The following is an 11,256-nucleotide window of genomic DNA, read 5'->3' as shown; positions in this document are numbered from 1 at the left end:
ATTCACCTTTTGGAGTGAAACGTTCTGTGGCTGATCTCTGCCCAAAGATTAATTATTGTGGGGAAGTCTCAAGGAGAAAGAAGGGATCCATCCGCCCTCCTGAGTTATGGGAAAGAGGGCACATTCATCCAACTGTAAAAGCATTCTAACTCCTTTAACCTGTTTACAGCAAAAGTGGCTGAACTTTGCAAGCTGGCATGTAGCCAGCCCTCAGCAAGGAATGTGCGCTTTCTTAAGCTTGAATAAACTACTTTTCATTTAGCTGCTGAGAACATTTTAAAGTGACCAATTGAGGACGCGCAGTAAATTGCTTTGGGAGTTACGCCCTACACATATGCCCATCTGTTTAAGCTGGGTGTGTCACAGGTGTGTTCAGAGAACCCATGGGCTCATGCCTGCTTTCTGAATAGCCTGTTTTAATCAGAAATTAAATGCAAATAGAAGTAACAGGATGAAGGTTTTACACTAAAAGCTGAAACATTTGCATGTCCCAACTTATTGCAATTTTGGCAATAGTATTTGTAGCATTTTCTAGTCCTATTTTCCTTGTTCAGTGTGTAGCTCAACTTATTAAAGACTACACTGTAAACCATGCAGGATGTGTACTGTGGCCAGTTAGCACTGTGCAGCCTTACTGCTGTATCCAGGCAGCCTTGTGTTTAACATAGATAGTGTTTTTTACACACAGCTCTTGGAGAGTTAATTCAGTAAAGTTTCTCTGGAGTCACACACGCTTCCTCAAGGTCCTGAAGTTCTCAGCTCAAGCAAACAATATGTTGAGTCTTGGCATGACTGCATTCTGTAAACTGTTGCCTGGACTTCCTGATTTGGGGGCACCACAGTCCATCCCTGGCTTGTAAGTGTTAGCTCATCTCACTTGTTCTTCAGACTGCAGGTAGGAGCATGAGATGAAGTTTGGCAAAAAATTCCATGTAACTCTGTGTTCCAACCAGTGCTCTTACTAGCCCTTTTGTTTGGGGTGGGCAAGGTGTGCCAAAGTTTTCTAGCTGCCAGTTGCTGTTAAAGTCAATAGCCAAAAGCAGCACTCATGGAGCCCTCATGATATTTATGCACTAAGGAGAAGATTGCCCAGCACATTCGGCAGAGTGAAGGCACCAGGCAATTTAAATTATTTTGTTCATTTAGATCCCAGCTGGCTGTGTAAAGCCCTCTGGGAACATGAGACTTTTTAAATTGCAAAATCCTTTTGGCTGTGTGAGATTCTTGGTATTTGCCTTAAGTACCACGAACCAGAAAATTCTTTCTACTGCTGCTGAGATAAGCGTGTGGAAGTTACATTGAGCAAATTGAGGTTATCAACTTCCAGTGTGATCAACCAACTGATTATTGAGCAGGGTTTGCCAGTTTCCTTCCACGAACTCCTACAGTGCAGGAAAGTTGGGCTGTATAGATAGCTGGTGAAACAAGAACATTCCAAAAAGCTCGTCTGGTTTGCTCCCATGGGAGCAAACTACCCTCTGCTCATGAAACCTGAGCAGATTAACAGGCCCTTTAGAGCAGAGGCTGCCAGGCTTTCCAGTCATGACTAATGCGCTTGCCTGAATCGGCGAAGGCCATTGAGAGAGATTAACTAAGGGTTTGTCTTCACTGCAAAGCGGTAACTTGGTTTCTTATCCAGGTGTTACTCCTACACCTCCTCCATTCACACACACAACCCTCACACCCAAGTTTGGTGGTGCTTTCAACCTGGGCTAGCTGGTGGTATGGGTAAGAGCCTGGGTTCCACTTTCACTTAGGCTAGTAACCCACCCGCTTTTGCAGTGAGGACACAGGCTAACTCACTCCAGTGCTGTAGTCCTCCAATGCCTTCCCACAATTCTCCTTGTGTGCAGAGGACAGACGAGTTCTCCCACAGTTTGCTGGGGAGAAATCAGAGCCCCTCATCCTACTACAGAGCAAAGAACCATGGGATATCCCCCTGAAGTCCTAGTCATGCAAAGCACCAGTGAAGACACAGTACCTCTGAGTTCTGTAGTGTAGCTGCTCATGCCCTGATTCTCATGGGTGACTTTAATTTTCCTGATATCTGCTGGGAGAGCAATACAGCGGTGCATAGACAATCCAGGAAGTTTTTGGAAAGCGTAGGGGACAATTTCCTGGCGCAAGTGCTAGAGGAGCCAACTAGGGGGGGTGCTTTTCTTGACCTGCTGCTCACAAACCGGGTAGAATTAGTGGGGGAAGCAAAAGTGGATGGGAATCTGGGAGGCAGTGACCATGAGTTGGTTGAGTTCAGGATCCTGACGCAGGGAACAAAGGTAAGCAGCAGGATACGGACCCTGGACTTCAGGAAAGCAGACTTCGACTCCCTCAGGGAACGGATGGCCAGGATCCCCTGGGGGACTAACTTGAAGGGGAAAGGAGTCCAGGAGAGCTGGCTGTATTTCAAGGAATCCCTGTTGAGGTTACAGGGACAAACCATCCCGATGAGTCGAAAGAATAGTAAATATGGCAGGCGACCAACTTGGCTTAATGGTGAAATCCTAGCGGATCTTAAACATAAAAAAGAAGCTTACAAGAAGTGGAAGGTTGGACATATGACCAGGGAAGAGTATAAAAATATTGCTCGGGCATGTAGGAATGTTATCAGGAGGGCCAAATCGCACCTGGAGCTGCAGCTAGCCAGAGATGTCAAGAGTAACAAGAAGGGTTTCTTCAGGTATGTTGGCAACAAGAAGAAAGCCAAGGAATGTGTGGGCCCCTTACTGAATGAGGGAGGCAACCTAGTGACAGAGGATGTGGAAAAAGCTAATGTACTCAATGCTTTTTTTGCCTCTGTTTTCACTAACAAGGTCAGCTCCCAGACTGCTGCGCTGGGCATCACAAAATGCGGAAGAGATGGCCAGCCCTCTGTGGAGATAGAGGCGGTTAGGGACTATTTAGAAAAGCTGGACGTGCACAAGTCCATGGGGCCGGACGAGTTGCATCCAAGAGTGCTGAAGGAATTGGCGGCTGTGATTGCAGAGCCACTGGCCATTATCTTTGAAAACTCGTGGCGAACCGGGGAAGTCCCGGATGACTGGAAAAAGGCTAATGTAGTGCCAATCTTTAAAAAAGGGAAGAAGGAAGATCCTGGGAACTACAGGCCAGTCAGCCTCACCTCAGTCCCTGGAAAAATCATGGAGCAGGTCCTCAAAGAATCAATCCTGAAGCACTTGCATGAGAGGAAAGTGATCAGGAACAGCCAGCATGGATTCACCAAGGGAAGGTCATGCCTGACTAATCTAATCGCCTTTTATGATGAGATTACTGGTTCTGTGGATGAAGGGAAAGCAGTGGATGTATTGTTTCTTGACTTTAGCAAAGCTTTTGACACAGTCTCCCATAGTATTCTTGTCAGCAAGTTAAGGAAGTATGGGCTGGATGAATGCACTATAAGGTGGGTAGAAAGCTGGCTAAATTGTCGGGCTCAATGGGTAGTGATCAATGGCTCCATGTCTAGTTGGCAGCCGGTATCAAGTGGAGTGCCCCAAGGGTCGGTCCTGGGGCCGGTTTTATTCAATATCTTCATAAATGATCTGGAGGATGGTGTGGATTGCACTCTCAGCAAATTTGCAGATGATACTAAACTGGGAGGAGTGGTAGATACGCTGGAGGGGAGGGATAGGATACAGAAGGACCTAGACCAATTGGAAGATTGGGCCAAAAGGAATCTGATGAGGTTCAATAAGGATAAGGGCAGGGTCCTGCACTTAGGACGGAAGAACCCAATGCACAGCTACAGACTAGGGACCGAATGGCTAGGCAGCAGTTCTGCAGAAAAGGACCTAGGGGTGACAGTGGACGAGAAGCTGGATATGAGTCAGCAGTGTGCCCTTGTTGCCAAGAAGGCCAATGGCATTTTGGGATGTATAAGTAGGGGCATAGCGAGCAGATCGAGGGACGTGATCGTTCCCCTCTATTCGACATTGGTGAGGCCTCATCTGGAGTACTGTGTCCAGTTTTGGGCCCCACACTTCAAGAAGGATGTGGATAAATTGGAGAGAGTCCAGCGAAGGGCAACAAAAATGATTAGGGGACTGGAACACATGAGTTATGAGGAGAGGCTGAGGGAGCTGGGCTTGTTTAGCCTGCAGAAGAGAAGAATGAGGGGGGATTTGATAGCTGCTTTCAACTACCTGAAAGGGGGTTCCAAAGAGGATGGCTCTAGACTGTTCTCAATGGTAGCAGATGACAGAACGAGGAGTAATGGTCTCAAGTTGCAGTGGGGGAGGTTTAGATTGGATATTAGGAAAAACTTTTTCACTAAGAGGGTGGTGAAACACTGGAATGCGTTACCTAGGGAGGTGGTAGAATCTCCTTCCTTAGAGGTTTTTAAGGTCAGGCTTGACAAAGCCCTGGCTGGGATGATTTAACTGGGAATTGGTCCTGCTTTGAGCAGGGGGTTGGACTAGATGACCTTCTGGGGTCCCTTCCAACCCTGATATTCTATGATTCTATGATTCTATGCCCAGGTAGGCTTACTTGGGTGTAGACCACATGAGCTAACTCTGCAGTGAAGGCCTAACACTTTCCCACTAAAGGTAATAACTGAAAAGGCACTGGCAGGAGAAACAGCATAGAAAGGAACAGGAAATAAGAACCCACACACAGTTATAAACAAAAGCAGATTCTTTATTTGGAAAACTGGAAGTGGTGAGCATTTGCGGAGCACCAACAAGGCAAAGATATTTTATTGCCTTTTTGAAATAAACTCTCATCTCTGTTATCTCCAAACATACCTATGGGATTATCCCCATCTTGTAACGGCAGAGAAAGCAGAAACATTACTCCCTGGAAATTCAGCCTCCTTCCCTTCTGTGACAGGCACACAGGACTGTCAGAGTTACAGTGCCATCTACTAGGAGACAAGTGAACTGGGAAATCCCACCCTCTTGGGCACAACTGTTCTCTACACTCACCTGCTCTCTCTGCTTGTAGTTGTGGAAGCTCTCACTGGAGGGAAAGAGGGACTGACTGAGGCCTATATATAGAATCAAAGAACTGGAAGGGACCTCGAGAGGTCACCTAGTCCAGTCCCCACAACACAAGCTTTGAGTGAAGGCACCATAGAAGCAATTGTTGTAAATAGATAACCTTATAAAATTACTTTTGCAAAATCTGGTAACTTAAGTTTAAAAAATATATTTGCTTTATGAAGAAAATGTAATAGAAAATCGCATGGCACTCTACAAAGGCACAACAAAAATTACCTGGGCCATCTAGGCAGCTGGGGGACTTTGATGCAAATCAATATACAAGGGTTTCTATCAAGTTGATAGAAGAGAAGAGAAACCCTCTGTCCAGCAATACATGATCAAAGACATACATTGGCAAACATGACAGCAATTAACTCATTCCAATAAACTCAGCGTGGAAAAAATGTTACTTGGTTGTCAGTTTTCTGCAGTTTCATGCACCATGTGGGCTTTGAAATCTAGTGATAAATCATGATTGTAGTAAGCTCTGAAGTAACTGATTCATACATATAAATTTTCAGAATTTGGGAGGCCAGGTTTGCTACTGAAAATTACATTATTAACTCCAATTCTTCCACATAAGAACTGCCAGTAGCTACATTTTTTCTGTGTAGCATCTCTGTAAAGAGTGTTTCATTTCTAACATTCAGCAGAAACTAAAGATACATAGTGTGTAAATTAGGGAACCAAGAGTGATACATTTCAGAGGTGCTGCATAGTACATGATGTGTCACAGAATTTGTATACAAAACTGATACATAAGCAGAGATGCTCTTCCTGTTTCTTTGGAGACATGCACAGCAGGTACCCTCTCCTCTACTCTTGCTTTGCTCCAGGTAGCTTCACAGGAGCCCAGCCCTGCATCTTGTAATAGGACACCAGCTGCTTAGGAACTTCAGCCAGGACTGTCTGGGAAAGAGCCTCTCGAGGAGCCTGCAGGAGACACCAGTGTGAGCAAACCAATGCTACCGCACATAATAGAGGGCCAAGTTATCCATCAATTCCCCTCAGACAAGGAAAGACCCAAAACAATGTCTCTACCGCTTCAGCTTGCTACTAATCAACAGAAAAGAAACCATGAAACCTGAAGCAACATCAGGAAGGGCTTCCCTGTGTTCTGATTGGAAGAACACCAGGAACTCTGATTGGTCAGGGCAGGGCATCCTATTTAAATCTAAAGGGAGGTACAGGAAATTGTCCGCACAACTGGGCTTTACCTGGCTGCTACACTGGACGCTGCAGACTTATCTGACTCCTGACCCCTGCTTCCTTGCTGTGTTCCTGATCCTTGCCCCCTGGTCTCCCACTCCAGCTCCAACCCTTGGCTTGACTCCAAACTCCAACTCCTGCTCCAACCATTAGACCCAGCCTCCCACATCCCACCCCTGACATTAAGGCCTCTTCTATACAAGGAAGTTTTTCAGTATAACCCAAGTTGTAAATTAACTGAATACCATTGTACCAGTAGAGTCCCCCCGACCCCAGTGTGGCCACTCTTATTCTGTAGAAGAGTGCCCTTTTCAGTTTAGCATAAACCTTTTCCCAGGCAACGGACGCTAACGTGAAAAGAGCCAGTCTAGGTTTTAAAACTAAATTATATGGAGAACCTCATATTCCCCACTGTGCAGCCAAAGAAAGAATAGCTTATTGCAGTCAACAGCAATTCTATGAATCTGACAAAATTTGGACCCCATTTCTAGATAATTTTAGACAAAAAATATTGAGATGCTATAAGAATGCCAGACCTCCATTCCACCTAACCCCTCCACTTCCTCCCCCTGGTGCCTCCTTCCCTCCTTTGCAATATTCATGTATGTTTATTTTTATTACTGTCAACCCTCACCCCAACGTGTTATGCCTACGTGGTATTGTCTGGTTTTGCACCTTTGACAAGTTGTAAAGCTGCAAAATTCTATTGCAGATCCTATAAAACAGGAGGTATTTGGACCCACACAAGCTGTAAGTTGCTTACCTTTTTGTACTTTTAATTGCCTGTTTCTTTTTGAAAATCAATGAGAAATCAATCACAAAAAGCAGCAACCACTCTTATACCACAACAGGAGAGTCCAAACAGGGTGTCACACCAATAGAACTAAATGGATACAACTGGTAAAATCCCTGTGGGGCAAGGCCCAAGAGAAGCCAGCCTTCCCAGTACCTGACGTGCTAATCCAGAGGTGGAGGGTGCTCAAAGAACAACGGGCCAAGCTACATCAAACGGGGTTCTTCCCAAGAGCGGCTCTGGTTTATTATTATTTGTATTCTCGTAGTGCCAAGGAGCTCCAGTCATGGACCAGGCCCTGCTGTGCTAGACTTGGAACTACTCCTTGGAGGTGGCCATCAGCCCCAGCCCCAGGAGATCTTCACACAGTGCTTTGGGATAGCTCAGCTTGTCATTGTTTCTATGCCGTTTGAAAAACACTTTGCTATCCATGTTAAAATTAAAACGCCATTTAGAATTCCATTCTGGGCCAACTCCATGTAGTACAAGTTTAATTTCAACTCAAAAATTGGGGAAAAGGTGAGGCTGGACGACAGCCTACAGGCAAAGCAATGTGCTCCCATGAAGAGTTCAGAGTGCAATCCACTGGGAAGCAGGCAGGCAGGGATGAGGTGGTAGCATGCTCTGCCCTGCTGGATGCCTCACTCCTGTGCCATCGAAGTTATGGAGGCAAAGAGGTCAGGCCTAGTGAGGTGACAGCAACTTAACTCTCATTCCAGGGGAGATATTGAGCTCAGTCTTCTGATCTCCTGGAGGCTGAGAACACAGCAGAGGCAACATGCTACGCCCCTGGTTGATCGGAAGTACCTCCATTTACTCTTGCTCCTCAACCCAACAAGCTGGGATTGCTCAACTTCTGACGGGCAGGAAACATCTCACAGTTCTCTGAGGAACAGTCTCCAGGGCAATTTTGGGCCACACTTCCCCGCAGACAGCTCACTGGCTTCAAACACTAACTACATGGTTAACAGAGTCTCTACAAAACCACTCCTCTCTCAGATCAAACCCGTGACAATTGTGTACAATGAGATCAGGATTAACAGGCAGTTTCTTTTCCTCATGTTAAAACAAAAGATAACTTACACTGAGGAACTGTCTGAAAGGCACGAACTGTACAATGTCTCGTGCAGCTGGCTCCCCTGTCAAGGACTTTAATACGCCGTTGTCCCCATCCAGGAATTCCATGGCTTTGAAATCAGCATTGCCAACTCCAACGATAATAACAGACATCGGCAGTTTAGAGGCATTAACAATAGCTTGCCTGGTTTGATCCAGATCAGTGATCTCACCGTCTGTGATGATCAGTAGTACATAGTATTGCTGCAAAACATTCAATCAGGCAATCAGCGAGTTTAACATCAAACCCCAGCAAAAGGCAGTGCCTTAGTCATTGCTCCTTCTAGGAAGGGAAACCAGATGGGCTTGTGGATAAGGCACAGGACTGAGTGAAATTCTATTACCCATTTTGTCACACAATATACACGTGACCCCGGGCTAGTCACTTCTCCCTCTGCAACTCAGATTTTCATAATCTGGACCTAGTTTTAAAGGGGAGGGGGGGAGTGAGAGTTATGTTCAATTATGTTTGTAAAGAATTTTAAGATCCTTGGATGGAAAGCACTAGGGAACAACAAAGTACCACTGAAGCAAGCACATTGGCTGCAAAACCTGCTGTTTGATACTGTTTTCCTTGCTGATGGTATTGTTACCCTCACAAGGCCTGGGATAGAGACCAGTGGAGTGGGAGGGTCTGGGCTCCCCTCCCACCCTCTAACAACTAGTTGTCACCTCCGTCAAGCATCAACCATCGCACCCCACCCTATTCAGCAGTAAGCACAGAGCCAGTGTTTCACCAAGATATTACAAGGTGGAGTAAAGGTCACCTGGACTCCACAGGATGAGTAAAATACCACAGAGATCTGAGCAAGTTGGGGGAACCATATTAGAGGAGTCCAAGCAGGGAAGGAGAAATCTCTTTGCGATTCCATTCGATCGCATACAGGGAAAGTGGAAAGGTCAGGAATGCATGTCTGTACCCGATAAACATGGACTTACAGCAGCCGTTCCTTGCTGTACTGACTGAGCTGCAAACCTTGCCACATGGTTTATAATAGGAGAGAAATTTGTTGGCCCATAGAGTCGGACCTGAGGCAGTGCCTGGCGATAAGCATCCACAATTCCTTGGATTCCTATACAACAAGAAGGTCTGAATTACCAGAAAAGCCTTAACATTTTACCTATCTTGCTAATTGTTTTATGAGCATTATCCTTCTTGCATTTTACAACAACTGGTCACATTTAAGGTGCATACAGAAAATCATACTGGACCGATTTCAAAGCAGCAGCCAGTACTATGCATGGCAAAGAGGCTGTGGGTGCCCAAGGTGGTAGTTAGCATGGTCAGTGGGAACCTGCAGAGAAGTGGCAGGGTATACGGCAGACTCCTTCCATCTTGTACTTGCCAGATTTTCCAAGAAATGACACTGGTTCGTGCTACTAACATAATACAGCTGATGTGAGCATTTCCTCTACAAAAGGAGGGTTTGCAGTTGATGGACTGGTGTGCGCTTAGGCTGGTGACTACCAATTTGTGCAAACACATGTATTTCTGCTATCTCCCCCCTACCTCCATTTTCCTGCTTATGCATCTACTGCATATTGTCTAAATCCCAAATTGTGAAGTCTCTGGGGCAAAGACTGTGTGTTCTTTGCTTGTATAGTGCCTAGTTCAGTGGAACCATCTCTCCATTTAGGGTCCTTAGCCATTACTGGACTAGATATACTATTGAAGGCCTTGTCTACGCATGACACTTGCACTGGTTTAACTAAAATCAAGTTGTAAAAATTGATTTAGTGAAACTGTTACAAACTCTTGTGTGGACACTTAAACTGGTTTATTGATTTTGCTTCATTTTGCAATTTATGCTACACTCACACAGCCTGTCACACTGGTTTTAATTGCATAACTGCAGGACCAAGGCTTTCTACAAAGCTGGCTTAAAGGGACAACCTTGAGGTAGCAAGGAAAGAGATCCTAGCAATGCAGTGGGCAACCAGATTCACTCTGGGAACAAATACATGGATTCACACAGGGAAACTCATAGATTTGCAATTTTCTGCTGGCCTCAGACAAGATAGAAAAACTGAAGTTTCTTAGATTTAATGTGCATGTGCTAGGTACTGAATAAAGAGGGAATGAGACAGTCCTAGCTCCAAGGACTTTATAAACCAACTCAAATGAAAGAACAATTAAAAAGAGGATCGTAGACAAGCTACTGTTTAACAACACAGCTTTTGAGAACAAAAGAAATAAACTTCAATACCTTTAAAAGCCACATTTGCAAAAGGATGAATATTTAGTAAACATTTGGGTGAAGCAATGATACATTTCAAATACTCTGGATTCATATGTATCATCCACAAACTAAGACCTCTGCTGCCAGAAAGAGTGGATGGTTGTTCCACTTCCGATTTCTGTGGACATAAAAAACTGAACAATTTAAACCAGCAGTTCTCCTATTCAAGAAACATTAACAAAGACAAAGGTGTGCTTACCCCGACAATAGGGATTGTTGGGGTTAAAGTTCAAGGCAAATTCATGAGAGACCTGGAAGAGAGAACATTTACATCCATTTAGTGAAACATTGACATGCACACAAGAAGTGCTGGCAGAATTCTGAGAAACCTACCTGCCAGTTTGGAGGAACCTGAGCTCCAAACCCAAACGCAGGAAACAGCTTATCTCTGCAGGAGAGATGGAAACAATAAGAAGCCTGAAAAATTGGGATATCCACCCCCCCATTGCCTCCCCTTATCGCTGCTTCAATTGATGGAAGGTGAATGCTGCATAGGACCCAATCCTGCTCCCACTGAAATCAGCAGGGGGTGGTGCAGGTCCTGTGAAAGCATACTGCTGGGGTTCAGCACTGCAAAGCTTGCTTTGGGTCACTGAAAAGAGGAGCTCAAATCTCTGTTCAGGAGAACACCAAACCCCTCATTCAGCAGTTCCTGCTCACATTAGGCCTGCCTACACCTTAACAGCAGCGGCACTGCAGAACAAGACTGGTGTTCTGGGACAGAGCTAAGTGCGGAGAATATCCAGAGATATTCGTTCCTCACCTTCATGAGCACCAAGACGACCCCCAGTTTTGAAAGCCAGAGAGAGAGCTGCATCCCCATATCATTTCTGAAGCGCACAGTATAAAGGAATACAAGTATGCAGCAAAACCAGCCAGTGCAGGCAGATCAGCACAGGTGCATGGGATCATCTAGTCTGAC

At 45.3% G+C, this 11,256-nt stretch overlaps 1 protein-coding gene across 6 annotated transcripts in view; it reads right to left on the bottom strand.

The window, feature by feature from the left end:
* Positions 1 to 4,611: 4,611 nt before the first annotated feature.
* Positions 4,612 to 11,256, bottom strand: part of CPNE1 (copine 1) — an 80,329-nt gene continuing 73,684 nt past the window's right edge. For 5 of the 6 annotated variants that reach the window (XM_073310028.1, XM_073310030.1, XM_073310027.2 and 2 more), the window contains 5 exons: positions 10,668 to 10,722; positions 10,534 to 10,585; positions 9,034 to 9,167; positions 8,062 to 8,298; positions 4,612 to 5,909 (listed from right to left, as the gene is read on the bottom strand). In XM_073310028.1, coding sequence (XP_073166129.1) covers positions 5,793 to 5,909; positions 8,062 to 8,298; positions 9,034 to 9,167; positions 10,534 to 10,585; positions 10,668 to 10,722 — 595 coding nt within the window. In that variant the 3' untranslated portion in view covers positions 4,612 to 5,792. The remainder of the gene's footprint in view (positions 5,910 to 8,061; positions 8,299 to 9,033; positions 9,168 to 10,533; positions 10,586 to 10,667; positions 10,723 to 11,256) is intronic. The other variant, XM_073310026.2, reaches the window with a different exon arrangement.

This window comes from Lepidochelys kempii, chromosome 13 (assembly GCF_965140285.1).
Source record: "Lepidochelys kempii isolate rLepKem1 chromosome 13, rLepKem1.hap1, whole genome shotgun sequence".
NCBI lineage: Eukaryota > Metazoa > Chordata > Testudines > Cheloniidae > Lepidochelys > Lepidochelys kempii.
This window is presented reverse-complemented; position numbering and strand designations above follow the sequence as displayed.